General features: G+C 44.4%; 1 protein-coding gene across 11 annotated transcripts in view; it reads left to right on the top strand.

Moving 5' to 3' along the window:
* The window catches only part of atp8b4 (ATPase phospholipid transporting 8B4), a 291,004-nt gene that overhangs the window by 223,361 nt on the left and 41,338 nt on the right, over window positions 1–26,305 (top strand). For all 11 annotated transcript variants that reach the window (XM_041175215.1, XM_041175219.1, XM_041175217.1 and 8 more), the window contains 3 exons: window positions 11,717–11,882; window positions 14,882–15,070; window positions 15,258–15,373. In XM_041175215.1, coding sequence (XP_041031149.1) covers window positions 11,717–11,882; window positions 14,882–15,070; window positions 15,258–15,373 — 471 coding nt within the window. The remainder of the gene's footprint in view (window positions 1–11,716; window positions 11,883–14,881; window positions 15,071–15,257; window positions 15,374–26,305) is intronic.

The raw sequence follows: 26,305 nt of genomic DNA, 5'->3' as shown, positions 1-26,305 counted from the left end.
TTTGTCTACCTTATTAAACATGTCATAATCTTGAGCACCTCTATCAAATCTCCCCTCAATCCCTTTTGATGCAGGAGAAAAGCTCTGGCTTCTTCAGCCTAACCTTGTAATGAAAATTCCTCATCCTGGAGTTATTCTGGTAAATCTTCTCTGCATCGTCTCAAGGATCCTCAAATTCTTCCTAAAGTGCGGTGACCAGAACTGGATGCAGATCTCCAGAGCTTTATAAATGTTCAGAGTAACGTTGCTACTGTTTCTATTTATGAAGCACAAGATCCCATATGCGTTGCTAACTACCCCCTCAAGGTCTGAAGGATCTATGCACATGAACCCCAGGTCCCTCTGTTGCTGCACACTCTTTAGAATTGTGCCATTAAGTTAATATTGTCTCTCCTTATCCTGCCAAAACTCATCAGCTCACACTTCTCTGCATTAAATTCCATCTGTCATTTGTCTGCCCATTCTGCCAGCATTTCTATATCCTGTTGCAGTTGATTTGTATCATTCTCACTGTTGACATGCCTGAAAATTTGGCAGCATCTGTAAATTCTGAAATTTTACTTTGCTTTCCAATATCCAAGTCATTAATATAATATATATCAAAAAAGCAGTGGGCATAGGACTGATCCTTGGGGAGTATATTATCCTCCAGTCTGAAAGACAATATTCACTCCTACCCAAATCATTACTACTCCTCTCCCTTCCTACTCAACTACCTGTAGCATAGGATTGAATCACCCTTGAATTAACCTTTACACATGTGGAGCCTCTTTCATTCAGATTTTAATTATTGTTGTAGACTTGAAAATATTTTTAAAATTTAATATTGTAACTTTCTCTCTCTGTCTCTTCTAACTTTATCTTCACCTCATCTTTCTTTCCATCTGAATTAAATATCCTAATTTGCATTTCCTGGTTCAGACTGTACTACTCTGTAAAAGTTCTTCAGTCTGGTTAAGGAGAAACACAGCTGATTGCTGCATTTCCACAGGTCCCAGGTTCCTGTAGAGGGGACTACACTGAAATGTCATTCTAATCTCATCAGGATCCAGTACAAAACAGTGCAATGGCATTTGCCACTCATCGCAAAACCTGAACCTCTTTAAAATGCGCTGGTTCTTATATCATTTAAGTATGTGCTTTTGTATCAGAAATTACTTTGTTGTAGCATTCCAATGGTCAAGTTTTGCTATGATCTGTGGAAATGTTGTCAACAATCATAACCTTGGTGTCTCATCCTGAGATGAGCTTCTGACCTCCCTTTCGTGCTGTCAATAACACTGCCTATTTCCACCTCCGTAACATCGCCCAATTCACCCTTCTCTCAGCTCATCCACTGCTGAAGTCTTCATCCATGCTTTCGTTAGCTCTAGACTCGACTTATTCCAATGCACTCCTGGCTGGTCTCCCACATTCTGCCCTCCATAACTTGAGTTCATCCAAAACTCTGTTGCCAACGTCCTAACTTGCAGCAAGCTCCCTTCCCTATCACCCCTGTGCTCGCTGACCTACATTGGCTTCCAGTCAAGCAACGTCTTAATTTTAAAGTTCTCATCCTTGTTTTTAAATCCTTGCATGACCTTGCCCCTCCCTATCTCTGTAATCTCCTCCAACCCCAAAACCCTCTGAAATATCGGCACTCCTTGTGCGTTCTCATTTATAATCGCTCCACCATTGGGTGACCAGGCCTTAGGCAGCAAGTGCTGGAATTCACCCCCCCCCCAACCCCCACCCCACCCCCCCCACCACAGCTCTCCCTACCTCTCCATCTCACTTTCTTCCTTTTAAGGCACTCCTTAAAACCTACCTCTTTGACCAAACTTTTGGTTTTCTGGCGTAATGTGCGGAATCGTCCCAGATTTGCACTAAGTGCAGCAGTGGGCAGGAAAAATGCAATGGCAGCTTCTCGCACTGGATCGTCCCAATGCCGCCACATTAGTTAGGCATTCCTGGGAAACATGCCATTTCGATGGTGGGCAGGCTCTCATTCACCCACAGTGCCATCATCTCGCCACTTCATCACGCCAAGCGCCATATTTAAAGTGTGGCCCACGCGCTCCTCTCAATGCTTCCAGCTGCATGGAAGACATGGCCCCACAAGGCAAAAAGACTGCAGCCCCCAAGTTCAATGACGCATCCCTCGAGCGCCTTTTAGATGCAGTGGAGGCCCGCTGTGATGTCCTCTACCCCTGCTCTGACCACAGGGTGGGCAGCAACATCACCAATCCAGCAGTGACAGCAGTGGTCAGCGCCAACGCCCTGCAAAAGGGGACAGCTACCCAGTGCCACAAGAGGATGAATGATCTGAAGAAAGGTCATATGGACTCGAAACGTTAACTCCATTTCTCTCCAAAGATGCTGCTAGATCTGCTGAGTTTTTCCAGCATTTTCTGTTTGTGTTTGTGTTGAATGCTCTCCTTTGTTTCACCAGGTTAAGTCAATCTCCTCATCACTTTCAACTCACACACCCACAAACCCATCACACATCCACAGGGCCCTCACTCACTGCCAGTTCAAGGGACATCACCATTCACTTTCTCACACACACCTTCATTGTCCTCATTCCATCCATGGGACCAATCACCACCCGCACGTGCCAGGTATACTTATCATCTGGCCTGAAAGGCATCCTGCTTACACTCTTTCTGTCTCTATTCATGCAGGACCAAGTGGCACACAACAAGAGGGAAAGGTCACAGACTGGTGTAGGAATCTCTGAAATCATGGTCCTCATGGACCTCTGGTGAGGCTCTGGATCCTTCCTGTGCTGATGATAAGGTGGGCAGTGCTCTACCAAGTGAGGATCCAACAGTGCAACATCCATCAGACAACCAGGCTGTGTGTGATATCTCCTGTTTTACAGGCCGTTGCCATGCATTTATCGCTCTTTCTTGGCTTTCACAGGCACATGTAGGAAACAACCAACGGAGTCCACAACCCAGGGTCTCCAATTAAGCCCTGAAGAAACCACTGAAGAGGAATCTGAAGGCACCCTCCTTGAAGTCCCTCACAGCACTCACGCACACCCTCCACCAGCGCAGAGATACACACCTCGATGGGACCTAGCTTTAGAGTAGCCTCGGGATGACAATCTGGTGAGTACATCGCACTTTTTGATCCACAGCAGGCAGAGGCAGAGACTTCCCAGGTTCCTGGCACTCAGAGGACTGCTGGAGGCCAGAAACTTTGAGTCCGAGTCAGATGATGTGCCTCTGGACTCGATCACGTCACAGTTGCTGGAGCTCGGGAACATCAGGGAGGGATGTCCGCTGCACTCCTCAGGCACGATAGAGGAATCCGTCTGTCTTCAGGCTGAGGTGATAGCATCGGCATGTCAACACTGGTAGGATGGCAGCTGCCATGGAGACCTTGGTCCAGGTTGTTGCACCTGCACTGTTGCTTTGGCTCAAGTCCATTGCTGAAGCCATAGTTGGCTTCCAACAGTGTCAACATGAGAGGGGTGCAGGGTAGCTCACTCTCACTCCAGCTACCCCTTCTCCTCAAGGATTAAGGTTGCCACTGCCACACAGCAGGACCCCGAAAGCAGGCCAGGGCCCTCCAGGTCTCGGCCCTCCAGAGAACGCTCATCAAGGTCATCACAGACAGGGTGTAGCAGTCAGCAGGCTGCCTCCACTTCTGCTGTGGATGTCCAGGGAACACCAAAGTGTAGCAGCAGGGTTAGGAAGGTGAAGAAGGTGTAAATCTTTTTGTTACAAAACAAATAAACTAAATTAACAAATCAAGAGACAAAGTAAAAGGCAGCCCCTTAAAGGGAAACTGCAAAAACAAAAGACAGAATGCAAAGGAAACTTACCAACATTAAATCAAAATGTGATTAAAGGGGTCGATAAAACACCCCAGTCTCCGCGGTGCCCACCGAGTACAGAATGCCTCGACGGTGCCAACGGAAACCACGTGCTCGCTCTCCAGAGACATCCGGCTGCGAATATAGCTGTGGAAGAGGGCCAGACTTGGGTCAGACGACCCCCTTGATCGCTCACGGCCTGGACCTGTTAATGGCCAATTTGGCCAGGCCCAGGAGCAGGTTCACGAGGAGGTCCTCCTCCCCCCTGACCAGGTTAAGATGATGTGGTTACACAGCCTGGGCACGGGGGTTAATCACTTGTACGTAATGTTCACCATTGTACATAAACTCCCAAGAATGTCTTCCTGCCTCTGGCTCCTTGTTCTGATGAGCAGTGTTCTTGTCACGCAGATGTGAAACCTTTCTGCACAAGACAAAGACAGATGTCTCAGTCCAGAGCCTCTTCCCTGTGTCTGTGTGCAGCCTTCAGACCAAAGTGATGGTCCAGCCTCACACTCACTGGACACGTTACTGATGCCTGCACCTCGTTGGTGCTGGTCATTGCTGCCCCCATCATTCAGCATCAGTGACCAGTGACGCTGTGATCCTGAAGGGCTCAGGTGCTGAAAGCGGACAAAGAAACTCCTAAAGTTTCATGGCTGCATCTCTATGATATGACCCTGATCACAGAGCACAAGCGAGCTGCCCTCACCAGACAGGAGTCAGACATTTTCAGAGGCTATGTAAAGATCTATGGAGGGTCCTCATCAGTGACTGCTCCATGGCCAGTTTTAGCAAGGAGATTGTACATCGTGCCCAGTCATCCAACTGTTCTGCAGCTGACTAAGATCCTCATTAGTTTGCAGCCTGTGCCCAAGGGGCGAAAAGTTCTGGAGCGCTTGGTGGCACTTTCAGGCCTCTGCGTTGCTTGAGTGGGCAGATAAGCTCGAGACCCCCCTCCAAACATGTCAATGTGGCTGCGTCTGAACTGTCTCAGCTGCAGAGGAATGGTCACTTTATACCAGGTTTCCCTAATGCGTGGCCACTTCCCTCTCCCCCACCCCACATGTGCTTGCTCACTACCTTCAACTGCAGGGCCGTCCTTGCCCCCCACTACCTCCAATGAGCTCTACCACAGGGTAGCCCTTGCCCCCTGCACCAAGTCATCTCAACCTTGAAGTCCAACAGGCGGCCCTCGTGAGCACTGCGCAACTTTACTGTGCGCTCACCTCCGAGTTCCCCTCAAAGTGTGGCCTGCCAAGTGCATCCCTCATATATGCTAAACAAAAGCAGAATTACCTGGAAAAACTCAGCAGGTCTGGCAGCATCGGCGGAGAAGAAAAGAGTTGACGTTTCGAGTCCTCATGACCCTTCGACAGAACAAGGTGAATCCAAGGAGAGGGGTGAAATATAAACTGGTTTAAGGTTGTGGTGGGGGGGGGAGGAGTGGGGGAGGGGGTGGTGTGGTTGTAGGGACAAGCAAGCAGTGATAGGAGCAGATAATCAAAAGATGTCACAGACAAAAGAACAAAAGAACACAGGCATTGATTTTGGTGATATCTAAACGAATGTGCTAATTAAGAATTGATGGTAGGGCACTCAAGGTACAGCTCTAGTGGGGGTGGGGTGGAAAGACTAGCAGGGCATAAAAGATTTAAAAATAAAGGAAATAGGTGGGAAAAGAAAAATCTATATAAATTATTGGAAAAAACAAAAGGAAGGGGGAAGAAACAGAAAGGGGGTGGGGATGGAGGAGGGAGTTCAAGATCTAAAGTTGTTGAATTCAATATTCAGTCCGGAAGGCTGTAAAGTGCCTAGTCGGAAGATGAGGTGCTGTTCCTCCAGTTTGCATTGGGCTTCACTGGAACAATGCAGCAGGCCAAGGACAGACATGTGGGCAATGCTGTTGTGAAACACGTTGGTGTGGGTGGGATATCCACCGGCGGGGGTGAGGATTCTGGCGGGCTGGCCTTATAATGATATGCAGATGTATGACAATGAGGTTCCTGACCTCTAATGGCGGGGAACACTGTCCCACCTTCGACGGGCTGAGCGGACGATCGCAAACTGGTTTCACAACGTCATGAAACCGATTTTTGGCCTTCTTGCCGTATTGTCCACTCACTCCACTGAACATGCCCGACGCCAGTGGGCACGGAAAATCCCGCCCAATATCTCTTTATGTGGCTCGGTGTCATACTTTGTTTTATAATGTACCTGTGAAGTGCCTTAGGGTGTTTCATTACAGCAAAAGTGCTATCTAAATATATTGTCATTGTGCAGGAAACACAATCCTTCCTACATACTTAAATTTGCTTTGTAAAGGCAGTGAACACTTCTGCTAATGGCAGAACTCCTGAGTGAAGTGTAAACATTGACAACCCTGCTCAATGCAAAGAAAAACAGTTCAAAGAAGGATACATGGATTCATGTAACGTTTTGCACAGCAGAAGAGCCGGATATTTGCTGGCTGAGATGTGATCACTTATTCTTGTAGCAAGAATTGAAATTTCCGATGAAAGCATTAATAGAACATACAAATATTAATGAAGTGCAAACCGTTCTATTTACAAACTGGGAAAAAGGTGAATTGGACAATTTTGTCAGTGTTATAACTCTTTTTAATGTGCATTTTAACATCTTTTGTAACTGCGATGCATGAGTAATGTTTGTAATTATAGCATATTAAATGTGCAGTTCTCAAGGTCAAAAACCCGTAATAGAAATTTGTCAGAATAAAGTCTCAAGAAACCATAATACATTCACTTGTACCTAGTGTAATCTGAATTAATAACTAACAGTAGATCTGGTTCATACCTAATTCAGTGACAGGCCGAGTAATCAGGCTGCTTGTAACCTCATCAAAATGTAATCTAAAATTTACCTTAATTCATTCTGTCTATATTACTGGTTAAATTGTTTCCTTCGATGCAAATATTCCATTGTACAGCACATAGCAATTATTCCCGATCACAGGGCAGAATCTTATATTCTGGAGTCTAAGGTTGGAATTTTCCATCCCCATTGGCATCAGGTGTGACTGGCAGGAACACCAAAAATCGCTTTCATGCCATCGTGAAACCAGTTTGCGATTGTCTGCTCTGCCCACCAATGGCAGGCCATGTTCCCTGCTGTTGGATATTAGGAATGTGATTTTAATACCTTTGCGTGTAATTATAATCCCTGTCCACCGGAATCATTTCCCCCACACTGGATCATGGGGCACGTCGACATGATAATGTGTCAACGTTTGTCACAACTGTACATGAGCGACGTGCACCTGGAGAGCTGCAAGGTTTGTTTGCCTACTTGCTTTGGGCAGCACTCAGGGTCATCAGCTCCAGGCTTGGCAGGCAGCACCGCATCATTTTTAGGGGGTCTCACAGGCAGGTCTCTACCTACCAGACCAGCCCTAAGGCGGGGGTGGCTTTTCAATGGCTGCAGGGCTAGGGCTTGTTTGGGGAAAGGGGAGAAGTGGCCTCAGGCCAGGGAAGAGGCTGCAGGGCGAGGGCTGCATTGGGGAAGGGGGGTATTTCAGAGGGTGTGTGGGGGGCACATTGTTGATCTGTGCAAGTGGCCTCAAGATGGTGAGGGCTGAGGAGGCAGTGTCCAGAGGAGATGAGGCCAGATGGAGATGTGATTTGTGTGTGAGAGAGAGTGAGTGGTGATGTCCCTTGAGCTGGCAGAGAGTGAGATGCCAGTGAATGTGTAGTGGTCTTGTGAGTGTGTGAGTTTAGAGTGATAAGACGGTTGCCTTACCCTGGTGGTACGGATGAGATCATTCATGCTGTTTCTGCACTGGATGACCGACCTCTTCTGTGCAGCGTTGGCACTGACCGCCACTGTCACCACTTCCCAAGCCAGAGTGGTGAGATTGCCGGACTTCCTGCAGCCAGAGCGGGGGTGGGAGGATCATGGTGGGCAAGTTTCCAAAAGGCATTCCAGTGACAGGCCACGAAATTCTTCTTGGCTTTCAGGACCATGTCTTCACCAGAGCAGTCCTGGGCTGCAGACATTGAGAACTGTGTGCGCAGCTGCAGTTCAGATATGGCTCTCAGAGTGAGGAAGCAGGAAGGGAACAGCACGGTGGGCGATTCACAGGCTGCCCGCCAGTGAGACAGCGTGTTTCCTGTGTCTGCATAATTAATGAGGCTGGAAGCGGATGATATGGTGTGAAAAGCCGCCATTGTGGCCGGCGGTGAAAAATGTCCCTTTCTCGGCCCTCTACCGCTCTTAGTGCAAATCTGGAGTGATTCCACCCTGCGTCTGGCGATGGACAGGAAAGCCGGCCTGATTCCCACCGGGCGGCGGGCTGGCTGAACACACACGATCTTCAGATGTTCAGCTCATTAATTATGCATCAGCGAGGAGCTCGGCGAATCCCGTGGCAGGGTGGGCATGAAGTCACCCCCCCCCGCTGTTATCTCGAACAGTTCAAAGGCCCAGCAGGCATATTTAAAGGGCACCCGGACAGACATTCACTCAATACAGGCCAGGAGCTCCACGTTACCCCACCAGAGTCCTTGTGGCCGCAGTTCATACTGGAGAATCTGGCAGATGTGAGCAGTCACATCCTGGGACATGTGAAGGCCCCTCTGGCATTGCCTTTTGCTCATCTCCAGATAAGAGCACCGTCTGCAATACTCCCGTGCTCAGGCCGGTGCTCGCTGTTGCAGTGTACCCTGTTCGCCAGCATCTTGGCCTTTTTTAGGCCCCACTGCCCCTTGCTGCTCAGGCCCCTGCTTCTCCTGGCCATATGCCAACCTACGATGAGCTGTCCTCCTTTTTATCTGGATGAGAGCCATTACCAAGGCAGGGTTGCCTGCAGCCTGTGTCATCGACGCCTCAGTGGATATGTGAATGAATTGAAGTGACGCATTAAGTGAGCATGTCCTTTACAGGTTTCCCTCCATTTCAAAGGCAAAAGGCATGTGCTAAGCCCTTCACGTGGCCTCTGTCTAGACATGGCATCCCCACCCCATCCCTTTCAGGTAAAGGACATCTTGCAGCCCCTGAGATGGGTGTTTCTCCTGTTCATACATGAATGCATATGAGACACTGCTCTTTGACCAAGGTGCTGAGAGCCATGTTTTTTTTTTATTCATTCACAGGATGTGAGCTTCGCTGGCTGGGCCAGCATTTATTGCCCATCCGTAGTTGCCCTTGAGAAGTTGGTGGTGAGCTGCCTTCTTGAACCGCTGCAGTCCATGTGGTGTAGGTACACCCACAGTGCTGTTAGGGAGGGAGCTCCAGGATTTTGACCCAGCGACAGTGAAGGTACGGTGATATATTTCCAAGTCAGGCTAGTGAGTGACTTGGAGGGGAACTTCCAGGTGGCGGTGTTCCTGTTTATCTGCTGTCCTTGACCTTCCAGGTGGTAGTGGTCGTGTGTTTGGAAGATGGTGTCTCAGCGAGCCTTGGTGAATTCCTGCAGTGCATCTTGTTGATGGTACACACTGCTGCTACTATGTGTTGGTGGTGGAGAGAGTGAATGTTTGCGGATGTGCCAATCAAGCAGGCTGCTATGTCCTGGATGGTGTCCAGCTTCTTCAGTGTTGTGGGAGCTGCACTTATCCAGGCAAGTGAAGAGTATTCATTTACATTCCTGACTTGTGCCTTGTCGATGGTTGACAAGCTTTAGAGAGTCAGGAGGTAAGTTTCTCGTCACACGATTCCTAGCCTCTGACCTGCTCTTATAGCCACAGTATTTATATGGCTAGTCCAGTTCAGTTTGTGGTCAATGGTAACCCCCAGAATGTTGATGGGGGGATTCAGCGATGGTAATGACATTGAACATCAAAGGGTGATGGTTGGATTCTCTCTTGTTGGAGATTGTCATTGTCTGGCACTTATCTGGCATGCATATTACTTGCCATTTGTCAGCCCAAGCCTGCATTTTGTCCAGGACTTGCTGCATTTGGACATGGACTGCCTCAGTATGTGAGGAGTCACGAATGGTGCTGAACATCCCCACTTCTGACACAATGATGTACAAGAAGCCTCACACGGACTCTTTTCCAATTATCTCCGCTACCCTCAACTCACTAGAGAAGCCCTTGCCTTGGCAGACTAACCACATGATCCCTGGTCAGCCATGACCTTTGACCTGAGAGGATGGAGGTTTGGAGTTGGGAGTTGGCTGCCGTCCACCAGCCATGTACCTTGGAGGCATCCACCTGCAAGTGGCACAGAATAAATAGCAGTTCCTCCCTTGCTGGGATCTCACTGTTATGAGACCCATGAGTCAGGAACAAACCTGCTGCTTTGTGGGTTTCATCATAGAGAGGAGAACGCAAGTGAGCATCTTTGACATCCAGTTGCCTCATTAGGTGTCCCTTTAGTCGGCTACTTGTGCTGACTTTGAACTCTGCCCATCTAAAAAGACCCTCCTCCCACCTCGCGGGATCTCACTGACTAACTGCATGGTCAATGTCAGATTGAAAAAGTGGTGCACATCACCTTTCAAACTCGCTCCACCACCTTCTAATCTCCCACTGTCACCTACCAACATCCCCCCCCCACCCCCATCACCATAAACTCACCCAATGTCACCATTCCTCTCCCCTCTGTCACCTTTGAACCTACTGCAACTCCACCGGTCACCCACCCCAATGCCACCCACCACCCCCGCCAAACCCCCCACCCGCTTCCCTGGACACTCTCCACATCCTTCCCTTGTAAGCCTGCCTCCTCTGTCCAGCTTTTGCTCCAGACTATTTCCCCACACCTTTCCAGCCTTCACCTGCTTCCCTCGTCCAGCCTTGGCACAGCATTTGCTAACGGTTTTCGAGTGAAGTTATGCGAAGTCCCCAAGGAGGAGAAAGAAACACCTATGGACGTCGACGTTGTGAAAGAGGTGAAGTTTGCCAGGTGCACACCGCTTGTATACAGTCGTAAATCTGAATGTTCTAATTTCCTGCTGGAGAGGAGCTTAATTTGGAGGGCGAACTCAATTTGAAGATGGTGGCCTTTTAGTGAGCTTGCATGAGCTGCTAACACATGCAAACCTGGTTCCTGACTTTTCTCATCAGGAAGCTCAATCAGCCTTTAAACACACCTTGAAAGTTGGAAGAACAAAATTCCAACAATTTATCCCACTGCCGGGAAACAGATTTTTTTGCCTCCTGCCTCATTGCGCGCCCCACCCACCACAATTCCTGCTGATACCGGAAGCAAAACATTCCATCCACATTATTAATTTTGTGTGCTAACATGGCATTTTAATGCATAAGATTTTAGTCTGAACTTTAATTAGCATAAAAACTAAGTGTGATTGAAATGTGTACATTTCCAGTGTTTTAAGCATTTCTGTCCTGAAAAATGTTCAGTGTTTTCATGTTGTAATTGATATGGAAGCATATCCATCATGATAGATTGGTTGAAAAATGAACCCTGTACCAACAAATGAAGAAAATAAATTGCATTTATAGAGCCTTTTAAATTCTCAAAATGTCCTAAAGTTTGCCACATTCATGAATTATTTCTTGAAGTGTAGTCTCTTGTAGTTTGATGGGCCAGATGGCCTTTTTCTGTGTTATAACATGTAAATTGGACACCTTTAACATTATTCAATGTAAGACTCCCAATTACACTGCATTGTGTGTCTCTTCACTCTGATGCTTTTCTATTGGTGGTCACGTACTATCACTGAAGGTTAATGTTGTAGATAATCATTTCTGGAACAACTATTTAGTTTGGGATTGAACCCCAAACAAATTGAGAAGCACCAATTTGAGCTTTGGATGCAAAGCATAAGATCCAAGAACTCAGACAAACTTAAATGTGCACCCTTGATCAACACATCACAGCTACAAATAGAATTTTAGGAAAAGTATATCGAGCGGGTGTGGAGACATGTTAATTTTATTCTGTTATTTTTGCAGCCTCATTTGTTTTCTCTTTAATTTCTAGAAAACTCTCCCTGTGGATTTTTCATTCAATACTTTAGCAGATCCAAAGTTTCAGTTTTATGATGCCAGTCTGGTGGAAGCAATTAAACTGGGGGATCCATCAGTGCACGAGTTTTTCAGATTGCTTTCACTCTGCCATACAGTTATGCCAGAGGAAAAGAATGAAGGTAATATTAAAAATTGCAAGCTTCCTTCGAGTGTACAACATCAATTCGGATAGTTCTTTCTTAGTGGTCATGCAACATTAGCCATTGCTTGTGCAGTTTGGGGGGGAACAAACATTTCAGATCCAGGCCCCAGGTTAGCTAGGTGAGATTTAATAACATTCATTCTACTGATAAAATGCAGCAGCCCTATTGAAATTTCCACATAGAAAGTATATGCAGATTTTGTTACAGTATGAAATACTGAATTGTGGCATGACCTTACCTGAGTGTCTTCCATAACTGAGCCAGAAATAAATGCTTGTCTATCGGAGCCACATTTTTCATTAGCTGACACTGTATGAGATTTAAGCTCAGGGGCCCAGCTTTAATGAGGACTGGAGTGGTGCTGCATTGCTACAACTGAATCCTTTTAAATGGTTTATGCCAATTTAAGACAACTGAGCACTGATATAGAATCCAGCCTCAGCCAGCTGTGCTGCAGAGCTATGAGCATGCTGGGCTTTACAAACCGTTTGAACTCCATGCTGCAAAAAAACATGCATCTCCTGATTGATGGTCAAATGCTTGAGACCCCAGCCACCTCTCCCTCAGAAACGTTTAACTCGGTTCAGCAAGTTTCATAAGTTTTCAGCCAAGCCACCCGATAGAAAGCTGGTCTAGTTCTGTTCATGCTACTTGCGTCCTGCATACATGTGACAAATGGGCACAGGGAGGGGCTGTTATGACGCGACAGACAATGTGTGTCAGGCAGATCAAAACCACGAGGGAAACTTGATCGCAATATCGTAACGGTTTTGCAATTTGTATTTATTTCGAGATGCATGCACTGAATTCAGAAATAAGTCCACCAAGACTTTTAGAGATTTTAAAAACATTAAGTTAAAATATTTATGAACAAAATAAATGATTTCAAGCACATACATAGGACTACAAATTACGACTATAGTTACTCCTAAAATTCAAAATTAACCTGACTCCCAGTTACGGCAACATTGGTTCGGATAGTTCTTTCTTAGTGGTCATGCAACATTAGCCATTGCTTGTGCAGTTTGGGGGGGAAAACACATTTGAGATTCAGGCCCCAGGTTAGCTAGGTGAGATTTAATAACATTCATTCTACTGATAAAATGCAGCAGCCTATTGAAATTTCCACATAGAAAATATATGCAGATTTTGTCACAGTATGAAATACTGAATTGTGGCATTAAGGCAACAGTCCAAACATAAATTTTATAATTTAAACAAATCCAACAAATTAACATAACACCCTTGACAGTGGAATGCCAAATGACTTTTTCCCAGCTTTTTCAGCTTTGGTAGTCTGCAGACTTTTGCAAAAATACTGGAGACTTCATTGGGGCTATGTCACGGACTTCTGTTAGATCTCACAATGTCTTCCCCTGACACACAGCCTCATTCTCCTTTATATATGTTTCTCTCTTTTGTAATATATATATTCTATTGTTTTATATGTCTTTGAATCTGTATCTTCCTCACAATATAAAAGCTTACATGTTGCTACTATTTATTGTCAGTGACCTTTGGGGAAAATAAACACATTCCTTAACCTTGCTTATATGGCTATTTTTAAACAGACTGAGATTCCTTTGACATCCAAATCTCTCTTCATCTATCTAAAAATGCAAATCCCCTTCACATCTTACATCCTAAGCCATCATCCATGTCTAACCATCTTCATATCAAACACCTAGTTTCTTTTGATGAGTCAAAGCCTGCAGTCTACTTGACTCCAAATGTAATTACATCACACACAGACAGACTTAACTATGCTTACCCCATAAACCTACCTTACAATAAACCAGAAAAATACTATACCTTCATGACAGGACTGGACGTTCCTCCTTTTGTTGGGTGTGGAGTGAAACGAGGCCTGGATGGGAGGGGAATAGAAATAAAATCATTTTTAAAAATTAAAATACTTGCTCCATTTATTTTCCACTGGGTTTATCATTGACCAACATCACTATCATGAATATGATAGCTGTGTACGTTATTAGAAGAACTAAAGATTGAGGATATTTGAAAATGGTGCTGCATTAATCATACTACTCTTTTTTACATGAACTTCAGACTCGTATTCATAAGGCATTTGCTTGTCTGCTGTCCTGATGTGGGCTTTAAACCCTAAAGTCAGAGGGTGGGATTTTCCAGCCCCACCCATCACTGGGATTGTCCAGTCCCTCCAAAAGTGAATGGACTTTTGGCTGGGCCACTGAATTTCCTGTAGTGGGTCCAGTCATGACAGGGGCCTGTAAATTCCAGCCAGAGACTTCAAACAGTTCCGCAGTACTTAACTGGATGGTTACCCAGGAAACGTTAGACAGAAAACCCTACTTTAACTCCTGTGTAACTCAGAACTGAACCCCCAATTACTAACACTGAAACCCCCCCACCACAACCACCTGACTACCCTACCAACCAATCCCGAATTCACCTGAGTACTCCCCTGAGCACCCAACTACCCCCAGTTCTTCCTGCCACCTGACCCATCTGCCACCTCACCCACCTGTCACCTCATCCACCCTGCCCACTTACCTCACCCACCTGCCTATTCACCCATTTGCCCATTCACCCATTCACTAACATTCAAAGTGCACCTTTAAACTTACCATACGGCAGCTAGTGCTTTGAAAAGGGGATGTGTCCTGTCTCCCTGACTCTCCTCTGCTGCAAAGGAGCTCTCCAAGGAATGCTGTGCTCCGCATTTCTCGTAAAGAGACCCAACAAGAAATGCAGAGCAGCGTTGAGTCAGGGAAATGTTCGAGTAGAGTGGCAATTTGACAGTGATTGCTGCTCCTCTAATAATCCAGGCCAATATGTTTAGCTTTAGATTCCCATTTTGTATTGACTTGCTTAATTTAGATGACTTGCTCACTCTCATTGTTTGTGTTAACAATGGTTTTGAATTATCAGGAGAACGCTGTCTAAATGAAACATTGTTTTTTTTAAAACGAAAGTCTCTTGAATTCTGTTTCCAGGTGAACTTGTTTACCAAGCCCAGTCACCCGATGAAGGAGCATTGGTTACAGCTGCAAGAAACTTTGGTTTTGTTTTTCGGTCCCGCACCCCAGAGACCATCACCGTGAATGAGATGGGCAAGCCTGTTGTGTACCAATTGCTGGCCATTTTGGATTTTAACAATGTGCGAAAGAGGATGTCAGTGATAGGTACATCGAGTACATAAACAAATTTATAACCTGTTGTATTCACTTTTATTCTAAAATGACTATTGTCCCTTTTACCGTTGTTCTTTTAGAACAAAGGAACTGATCTGAATGAAACTTAAGCTCGCCTAAGTTTACTTTTGTAGTATTGATATCTTTACTGCTGACTTTAAGTTATCTTGTGTTTTAGTTAGAAATCCTGAAGGACAAATAAGGCTTTACTCAAAGGGGGCTGATACCATTCTGTTTGAAAGACTTCATCCCTCCAATGAAGACTTGATGTGTATCACCTCAGATCACCTCAGTGTAAGTGCATCTTCTGTTCTTCATGTATCTTTATTAGTTATTGGGTTAGGTTAATCAAAAACATGATGGTTAACCAGGATCTTATTGCAATAAAGCTAACGTAATATTAGTGCTAAAAACAAAAAAACTGCGGATGCTGGAAATCCAAAACAAAAACAGATTTACCTGGAAAAACTCAGCAGGTCTGGCAGCATTGGCGGAGAAGAAAAGAGTTGACGTTTCGAGTCCTCATGACCCTTCAACAGAACTAGGTTGAATGAGGACTCGAAACGTCAACTCTTCTCTTCTCCGCCGATACTGCCAGACCTGCTGAGTTTTTCCAGGTAATTCTGTTTTTGCAATATTAGTGCTCTTGGATCCTGCATTCATTTATTTCCTACTCTTCTTTTAAACTAACAGTGCTATGAAGAACTGTGGAATTTAGAAATGATGGGGTCTAAATTTGGCAGCACCCCAAATTGGTCATGATCCCGACAATGGCGGTGAACCAGAATGATGAGGCCTAAAGGCCAAACTAAATCAGTCCTCAGGCCTCATCATGAGAATTTATGCCCGTTGCCGATGCCTCAACACAGCTCGCTTGTTGGGGCTGAACGAACTTTGGAAGGTGCTGAAGTCCAACTACGTCCAGCAGAGCATGGGGGAGGCAATTGGGAAAGAGGCGAAGGTGGGCCAGCAGTGAACCACAGTTGTTTTGTGGAGCCTGGAGAATCACTCCTGTTCTTTCTGATTCCGCACAACATAAAAATTTTGTCACCTCCATCATCCCTGGTTAGGCAACTCAGACCAAGAACTACTTGCCCATCCTGAACTCTGACGGTCTAAACAAATTCAGGAACCAGGATTTCAAAATGGGTGCCGGAGTTTCATTTCAAGATTAGAATGAGCCCTGTGCTCAGTTTCAGCGGCTTCCAGAATCACCTGAAGAAAGTGAAAGCCTCAACCAATTTAGCAGTGGCCAGAGCACCCATGCAGCTTTTTTTATTCTTTCATGAGATGTGGGTGTCACTGGCAAAGACAGCATTTGCCACCCATCCCTAATTGCCCTTGAACTGAGTGGATTGCTAGGTCATTTCAGAGAGTAGTTAAGAGGCAAGCACATTGCTGTAGGTCTGGAGTCACATGTAGGCCAGACCAGGTAAGGATGGCAGATTTCCTTCCCTATAACGCATTAGTGTTTAACAATGATCGATGGTAGTTTATAGTCACCATTACTGAGACTAGTTTTAGTTCAAGATTTATTATTTGAATTCAAAACTCCACCAGCAGCCATGGTGGGATTTGAACCCGTGTCCCCAGAGCAATAACCTGGGTCTCTGGATTATGAGCTCAGTGACATTACTACTGTGCACCGTCTCCCCAGATTTGGCAAAGGCCCCTGCTCTGCTAAATTGGTTGTCATTGCTCCCTGTTCACACCTGTAAAATGGGTGCAAATATGTTATATTCACAGGACGAAAAGATATTGTCACGGTAGCTTGGTAGCTGATCGTAAGTCAGTCTTTACTTGGCTTGAGTCTCAACTGTTCTGAATTGCAAGAGTTTATAGCAACAAAAGAGTGTTACTGTTTTTTTTTCCATTCTGTCACAGGATGTGTGTGTCCCTGGCAAGGCTCATTGTTAATTACTATTGAGAAGGTGATGATGAGCTGCCTTCTTGAATTGCTGCAGACCAAGTGGTGAAGGTATACCCGTGGTGCTATTCAGGAGGGAGCTCCAGGGGTTTGGCCCAACAATGATGAAGGGATAGTGAAATATTTCCATGTCAGGATGTTGTGTGACTTGGAGGGGAAAGTGTACCTGGTGGTGTTCCCATTCACCTGCTGCCCTTGCTCTTCTAGGTAATAGAGGTTGTGGGTATGGAAGGTGTTGTCAAAGAAGTCTCAGTGAGCGGTAGATGGTACACAGTGCAGCCAGAAGTGTGCTGGTGGTTGGATGGAGTGAATGTTCAAGGTGGTGGAAGGGGTTCCAATCCAGTGGGCTGCTTTGTTCTGGATAGTATCAAACTTCTTGATTGTTGTTGGAGCAACACACATCCAGGCAAGTGGGAGTCTTCCATCCCACTCCTGAATTGCCCCTTGTCAATGTTGGGGAATGGGGAGGTGAGATACTTGCCACAGAATTCCCAGGCTGTGACCTGCTCTTGTAGCCACAATATTTATATGGCTGGTTCAGTTCTATTTCTGGTCAATGGTAACCCCCAGGATGCTGATAATGGGAGATTCAGCGATGGTAATTCTATTGAATGTCAAGAGGAGGTGGTCAAACTATCTTGGTGAAGATGGTCAATTCCTGGCACCTTTGTGAGTATTATTTGTGACTTATCACTCCAGGGTTAAATGTTGGCTGGGTCTTGCGCCATGTGAGAATAGACTGCTTCAAAATCCTAAGGAGTATGAATGGAACTGAAGACTGTGCAATCATCAGTGAGCATCCCCACTTCTGACCTTATAACGGAGGGAATGTCATTGATGAAGCAGATGGAGGTGGTTGGGCCTTGGACACTACCCCGAGGAACTCCTGCAGTGATGTCCTGGAACTGAGCTGATTGACCTCCAACAACCACAACCATTTTCCTTTGTGCTAGGTATGACTCCAGCCAGAGGAAATGTTTTCCCCCCTGATTCCCATTGACTGCAGTTTTGCCAGGGCTCCTTGATGCCACACTTGGTCAAATGCTGCCTTGGTGTCAAGGGCAGTCACTCTCACCTCACCTCACCCCTGGATTTCAGCTCCTTTGTCCATGTTTGGACCAAGGCTGGAACAAAATCTGGAGCTCAGGGCTGGGTTTTTATGGCCCCTCACCCTCCCCACTGGGTGCATTTTCATAGGCGAGGTATGTAAAATATGGCAGTTATTCTCAGAGCAATGAAAAATCATGTAAACCAGCATTCTTCATGTGTTTCAGTATTGTTTTACTGATCATAGTACAGCACAGGTTTCCTTGGACTTTATTGCTGTTTTGTCAGTTAAAAGAGCTTTAGTAAAACTTTATATCCATTTGTTTCCTAGAGTCTAGTTTTAATTATCACACTGTTTCCAAGAGACGAGCTTTTATAAAACAAAATAGCAGCAAAAATATTCACCTCATCACTGAAGTAAAATATTTTGCATTGGGCATCAACTGTGTAATCGGTGGAAATAATCCAAATAAAGTTTTACGTGGGGTTTGGGGATTTGGTGGGAATTGATATTTTGGCAATTCTAGTCTCACTGGATGCTTGTCAAGCAGTTTTGGTTTCAATTGGATATATTTAACTGATGTTAAGTATATTTTCTAGTGTGTGGGGCTGTCTTCCTGATAAGTAAGCTTGGGTAAAACCATTCATGTTTTTCTATATTGTTGGTATTTTCTTATCACTTGGTGTGTGAAGAGAGAGATACTATGTTATGAGGCTTGCCTGCACATCAGTTAATGATAAGTAAGGATTTACATTTGTTTTACCAGGGTAGGTATCCATCAGCCCTAGCCAAGGACCAGCCCACCTTCACACACTGCAAGAAGGAGCCAAATCAGACCCCAGTCATTACCAACCAGTAATTACCAACTACTTCCACTCATATTAAAGCTCATAGAAATCGCATGTAATTCCAGACAAGATTTTGGACATCTGAGCGCTTTGAATTGTTTTTTTTCTTATTCTTTCGTGGGATGGACATTGCTGGCTAGACCGGCATTTATTGCCCATCCCTAATGACCCTTGAGAAAGTGCTGGTGAGCTGCCTTCTTGAATGGTTGCAGTCTGTGTTGTAAGTACACCCTCAGTGCTGTTAGGAAGAGAATTCCAGGATTTTGACCCAGCGACAGTGAAGGAACAGCAATATGGTTCCAAGTCAGGATGATGTGTGGCTTGGAGGGGTGTATGGCCTTCTAAGTGGTAGAGGTCGCAGGTTTGGAAAGTGCTGTCGAAGGAGCCTTGCTGAGTTGCTGCAGTGCATCTTGTATGTAGTACACACTGCTGCCACTGTGTGTCGATGGTGGAGAGGGGGCTGAATATTTAAGGTGGATGCCGATCAAGCAGACTGCTTTGTCCTGGATAGTGTTGAGCTTTTCAAGTGTTGTTGGAGCTGCAGAATTCCCAGCCTCTGACCTGCTCTGTAACCACAGTATTTATATGGCTGGTTCAGTTTGGTTTCTGGTCAATGGTAACCCCCAGGATGTTGAAACAAAAACAAAAATAGCTGGAAAAACTCAGCAGGTCTGACAGCATCTGCGGAGAAGAACACAGTTGATGTTTCGAGTCCGTATGACTCTTCAGAACTAAGGAAATAGAGAAATGAGGTGAAATATAAGCTGTAGAGAGGGGTGGGACAGGTAGAGCTGGATAGAGGGCCAGTGATAGGTGGAGGCAAAGAAGAGATTGCCAAAGATGTCATAGACAAAAGGACAAAGGGGTGTTGACGGTGGTATTGGGGGAATAAGCGATGGTAATGCCATTGGACGTCAAAGGGAGATGGTTAGATTCTCTCTTGTTGTGGATAATCATTGCCTGAAACTTGTGTGGCATGCACGTTATTTGCCACTTATCAGCTCAAGCCTGAATGGTGTCCAGGTCTTGTTGCTTATGAACATGAACTGCTTCTGTATCTGAGAAGTCGCAAATGGTGCTGAATACTGTGTAATTATCAGTGAACATGCTATCTGGATTTACAACAAATTGATCACCCTTTGTCATTTACAGTCTGCAATAGATTGGTCTTCTCAAAGCCCAAAATGAAATCAGAGCGGTTCAATAATTCTGAAACCTTTAATAGGTCATTATCTTGAGCTATTAAGTTGGCTGTTGCAGCATATTTGGTCAGCAACTTAATTTGGGTGTATGACGTTCTCAAAGATTGCCAATATTCGACCATCTCAAGTGGATATTTATTATCTTATGGGTCATTAAGAAAATATGTCTGACCAAACACGCTATTGTTCTGCATAATTTTCAGCACCAATTTGTTAATGCTTGTGCTGATCACATTGTTATCTATAGATTAGCAGGAAGTGAATTGATGTAGGCAGATATTGAAAGGCGGTAGGTATATAAATGGAAAACAAAAACAGAATTACCTGGAAAAACTCAGCAGGTCTGGCAGCATCGGCGGAGAAGAAAAGAGTTGACGTTTCGAGTCCTCATGACCCTTCGTGTTCCTTTCTCTATATCTATATCTTTATATCTAGGTATATAAATGGTGTGTTCATGTTGAGAAGACAAGTCAATAACTGTCAGGAAAGATGGACCGTAATTTACCTGCTCATGTCTACGCTACAAACCTCACACGTGCTCTTCAGTATAAAACATTTTCTCAGTAATTGCATCTAAACTGTACTCCAGCAGGAGAATGGAGGGAACTACAAGAAAAACTGGCAGCTAAGTGAGAATCATTGACAAAGTTTTCTGTTTTTTGTCGCTACTGGTAACTTTAATATTCTACGAGGTCTATTGGACAATGCTGTCCGGCCTTGGTAGGCTGCAGAGCAGAAACATTACTTGCTAGCATTACAGTCCAAAGTCTCAGAGGCCAGCGGATGTGATGACATGACCTATTCCATGCTGGAAATAACCTGGCACAACATTGGTGAGATGTTCACCTTCTGCAGAATCAGAAGTGGAACAGAAACGCTAGAGTTACTTATGCTTATCACAGACCCTCAATGTTCGTGGTAGTAAGACAAGAGATGCTGCAGCTGCACCTGAAGATTCTATATCAGTCCAACAAGTTGGTGAGATTTCATAGTCAATTACACCAAGCTATAGAACTCCCTGCTACACAGTGTAATTCTGTCACTTTGATACGGAAGCTTGAGTACAAAATTAGATATTGCAATGAGTGTTAATGGGGCAATGCAGTGGAAAATCTGAAACTTGGCAATTTACACCTCCATATGAATTCTCCTTTTTATATAATGGCATGGGATTTGTCAATGCCATCTCCTTAGCACCTGACTTAGCCACTTTGCTGCATTCTGGCTGTAGTAGGGGCTGCCACTCACAAGTCAGTCTCTGCAGCCACAGCAGACAATGTTCATTGCAGAAGCGACATACACCCTGAGCACAGTCCATCATCTCCTGAGATGGGCGGATCGATGTCTTCTCCTTGATGCTTGTCTTAGCCACTTTGCATTTTACTAAGAAACATTTGTGCAAGGTTTAGTAAGTTAATATAAAAGTAAAATACTGCGGATGCTGGAAATCTGAAATAAAAACTGAAAATGCTGGAAAAATTCAGCAGGTCTGACCGCATCTGTGGAAAGACAGTATGTCCTTCTTCCGATGCTGCCAGACCTGCTGAGTTTTTCCAGCATTTTCTGTGTTTAGTAATTAAACTTGAGTCTAAATTCGCTTTTAATTAAACCCAAGAACTGTGTGTTACTGAGCTACCTTGTACCTCAATGGATAAAATAAAAAACACACACAAGCTTAGGAAGAATTCAAATTTCCAAAGTCTTATCTGGAACAGCATACCTTTTTAAATTTGTTTGTTCTGAACACCATAATGTGTAATATTAAACACTTTAGGTGACTAATATTTGCTGCAGAATACACTTTTTAAAAATTCATTTCATGGGATGTGGGCTTCGCTGGCTGGGTTAGCATTTATTGCCCATCCCTGGTGGTGGTGAGCTGCCTTCTTGAACCGCTGCAGTCCATGTGGTGTAGGTACATCCACAGTGCTGTTAGGAGGTGAGTTCCAGGATTTTGACCCAGCAACAGTGAAGGAACGGTGATATATTTCCAAGTCAGGATGGAGATTGACTTGGAGGGGAATTTCCAGGTGGTGGTGTTCCCATCTATCTGCTGCCCTTGTTCTTCTAGATGGTAGTGGTCGTGGGTTTGGAAGGTGCTGTTGAAGGAGCCTTGGTAAATTCCTGCTGTGCATCTTGTAGATGGTACACACTGCTGCTACTGTGCGGTGGTGGTAGAGCGAGTGAATGTTTGTGGAAGGGGTGCCAGTCAAGCTGACTGCTTTGTCCCGGATGGTGTCATGCTTCTTGAGTGTTGTGGGAGCTGCACTTATCTAGGCAAGTGGGGAGCATTTCATCACACTCTTGACATGACTTGTATATGGTGGACAGGCTTTGGGGAGTCCGGAGATGGGTTACTCATTGCATGATTCCTTGCCTCTGACCTGCTCTTGTAGCCACAGTATTTATATGGCTTGTCCAGTTCAGTTTCTGGTCAATGGTAACCCCCAGGATGTTGTTAGTGGGGGTTTCGGTGATGGTAATGCCAGTGAATGTCAAGGGGCGATGGTTGGATTCTCTCTTGTTGGAGATAGTCATTGCCTGACACTTGTGTGGCATGAATGTTACTTGCGACTTGTCAGCCCAAGCCTGGATATTGTCCAGGACTTGCTGTATTTGAACATGGACTGCTTCAGTATCTGAAGAGTCGCTAATGGTGCTGAACATTGTGCAATCATCAGCAAGCAACCCCACTTCTGGCCTCATGATGGAAGGAAAGTCATTGATGAAGCAGTTGAAGTTGGTTGGGCCAAGGACACTACCCTGAGGAACTCCTGCAGTGATATCCTGGAGCTGAGATGATTGACCTCCAACAACCACAACCATCTTCCTTTGTGGCTAGGTATGACTCCAACCAGTGGAAGGTTTTCTTCTTGATTCCCATTGACTCCAGTTTTATGGGGCTCCTTGATACTACACTCAGTCAAATGCGACCTTGATGTCAAGGGCAGTCACTCTCACCTCACCTCGGGAGTTCAGCTCTTTTGTCCATGTTTGAACCAAGGCTGTAATGAGGTCAGAAGCTGAGTGGCCCTGGCGGAACCCAAACTGGGCATCAGTGAGCAGGTTGTTGCTAAGCAAGTGCTGCTTGATAGCACTGTTGATGACCCTGTCCATTATTTTACTGATGATCGAGAGTAGACTGATGGGACAGTAATTGGCCGGGTTTGATTTGTCCTGCTTTTTGTGTACAGGACATACGTGGGTGATTTTCCACATAGTCGGGTAGTGTTGTAGCTGTACTGGAACAGCTTGGCTAGGGGCGCGACAAGTTCTGGAGCACAAGTTTTCAGTACTATTGCCAGAATATTGTCACAACCTTATATATAAATTATGAGGATGGATGTTATTTTGATACCTTGGGAATATGGTGGCATTGTGTATGTGTGTGTATGTGTTTCTGTGCGTGTGGTGAGTAAAGACAGACTTGTCTGTGAGAACTGAGAGATGAAAGGTAAAGATGCTAGAAGCATGCATTTGTAATGAGAGGCTATGGTTTGTAAAACTGTTTTAATGGTGTAACTTTAATCTTGTGTGCTTAAGTTTTTTTTCCCTACTTGTTAATAAATCTTTTAATTTTAAAATCCTAAAAGTGTTTTTGAGATTCTATGCTTCTGGGATCAGTAGTTTTTGTTCTTATTTTCAAAATATTTAAAAAAAAGGTTAAGATCGGAAGGACAAGGTTCCCTCTGGGATTTGGTGTGCTCAGCAAATAACCTCAGCTGTGGTCGTAACAAATTGTATGTGTGTGGCTAGCAAGATCCTTCTATTAAAATAGTAAGTTTGTAGCAGGCTTGATTTGCCAACATATGTTTAATATTAACACAAATGCAGTGTGCTTTCTGTTTCAAATTACTGCTAGTCCTAAACTGCCTAACTGCTTTAAGATATCAGTGGCATTCGCTGAGCAATGACTTGATGCGCAATGGTTAATAATGGCTTTTGCCTTCATGAGCAAATTTGATTACAATGTGTTCGAGCAGCATTTTGTATTAGATACCATGCAAAGATCATTTTCGTCAATTGTTAGAGTGGCTATATTTATCGTTAGTGAGTAAATGTATTCCAAAGATGATTCATGCTCCTGGGGTGTCCCTGAATAGTATAAACAGCTACTGTGGCATAAACATTGGTCATAAGAAGTGATGCAGAAATCACAAAGTAATTTGTCTTTGTATAATTTAAGGATTACAAGCAATCCAAACTTCCTCTAATTAGTTTATAAAATTTACTGCATATGGATTCCAATTACATTAGAGATCACAAATTATTTTCAGAACACAATGGAAATTACTTTACGTTGGTTGAATGGTGAATGTAAAGACAACTTTAAACCAGTTCTGTTTGGGCATTTTTTGCCAATGCATTTCCATGACTCTATGACATGCACTGGCAAAAAATGTCCAAACAGAATTGAGTTAAAGTTCTCTTTACATTCAACCAACGTAAAGTAATTTCCATTGTGTTCTGAAAATAATTTGTGATCTCTGATGTAATTGGAATCCATATGCAGTAAATTTTATAAACTAATTAGAGGAAGTTTGGATTGCTTGTCATCCTTAAGTTATACAAAGACAAATTACTTTGTGATTTCTGCATCACTTCTTATGGCCAATGTTTATACCATAGTAGCTGTTTATGCTATTCAGGGACACCGCGGGAGCAGCAGTTCTAAGCAGTTCAGCTTCTGAAATGACTCATGAAATAAACACTGCTGCCCACAGCCATAAATACATGTACAGGCTCCTTTAAACTGTGCTCTTGTGATCAGAATCTCGCACTCACTCATCTGTATATAATATTGCTGGTGTCATTTTAGGAGAAAAGAATTGAAGCCCCCAGAGATTTCACACTTTGGTGCTGCCTTACTAATGTTAAGGAGTGAAAAGAGAGATATCAATATTATGTTTTTTCATAGGATGCTCAGGTTGGCAAGCAATTAATCTAAAACATGGAGAGTCCGTCTGTTTTGCTAACGTACATTATTTATTAGATCATGAAAAGAAGAATGAAAGGCCTTAATTTAAATAGAAACTTTCAAGGCGATAGAATGTCCCAAAGTACTTTTGAAGTGTGGTTACTGTTGTATTGTAGAAGGCAGCAGCCAATTTGCACACAGCAAGCTCCCACAAACAGCAGAATGCTAATGACCAGATAATTTGCTTTTGCGATGTTTATTGAGGGATAAATATTGGGCAGGACACTAAGGAGCGCTACTGTGCTCTCCTTCAAATTGGTGCCATAGGATTTTTTACATCCACCTGGGAAGGCAGGTAGAGTCTCTGTTTAACATCCCATCTGGAGTATCAGCTTTGATTGTCGCTCTCAGGCCTCGAGTGGAACATGATCCCACAGTCTTCTGCCTCAGAGGCAAGAATGCTACCAACTGAGCCATGGCTGGTACCTTACTTATAATTCAGTGTATCATTGCGGTACTTGTATGGTTTATCAGTTGCTGTTTGCTGCTGGAGACTAAGAGCTTCATCCTATTTTCTATTGCTGATGATAATGGCAAAAGAGCAGTTCATATATTTTTAATTTTCTGTTAATGGTGTTCATTTATTGCGGTGGTCTGCTGCAGTCTGAGGAGAGAGAACCACTAGGAAATAGTAGCCTAGACACAATTGCCAGGAGTTTGGAGAACATGATTTGAACCAATAACAAGGGAAGAATTTTTACTCTCTGATGTAGTATGAATGACTGGCTTCTTTCCTTTTATTTATGCACTCTGGAGTTGATTTTTTTTTAAAAAGCCTCAGAGCACAAGAGCAGGAAAGTGTTCAGCTGTCCTTTGGTCAATCTGTGATAAATCTTATGCATAGGAATTTCCCTTTCTTTTACAGAGATGCTGTATTAGGACTGAGATGTTAAATCAAGGCCCTTACCTCCCTGTTCCAATGGTTACAGGTGGAGGTTAAAGATCCCATGATATGCTTCAAAGGAAAGTAAGAGGTTCTCCTATCCTGGTCATTCTCAACCAACAGCAGAAAACTGGTCACTCGTCCCTTTGATGTTCATGGGATCTTCTTGTGGACAAAATGGTTGCTGTGTTTTCCTACATAATGATAGTTACTGCATTTCAGAATAATGCATTTATGTGAAGCACTTGAAGGCTTTCTTGAAGGATGCAAACAGGCAATATATTAATGCTTTCCTTTCTTCTCTCGTCTCATCACTCTCTCCACTGATTCTCAATCTTTT

The sequence above is a fragment of the Carcharodon carcharias genome, chromosome 26 (assembly GCF_017639515.1).
Source record: "Carcharodon carcharias isolate sCarCar2 chromosome 26, sCarCar2.pri, whole genome shotgun sequence".
NCBI classification, from domain to species: domain Eukaryota; kingdom Metazoa; phylum Chordata; class Chondrichthyes; order Lamniformes; family Lamnidae; genus Carcharodon; species Carcharodon carcharias.
This window is presented reverse-complemented; position numbering and strand designations above follow the sequence as displayed.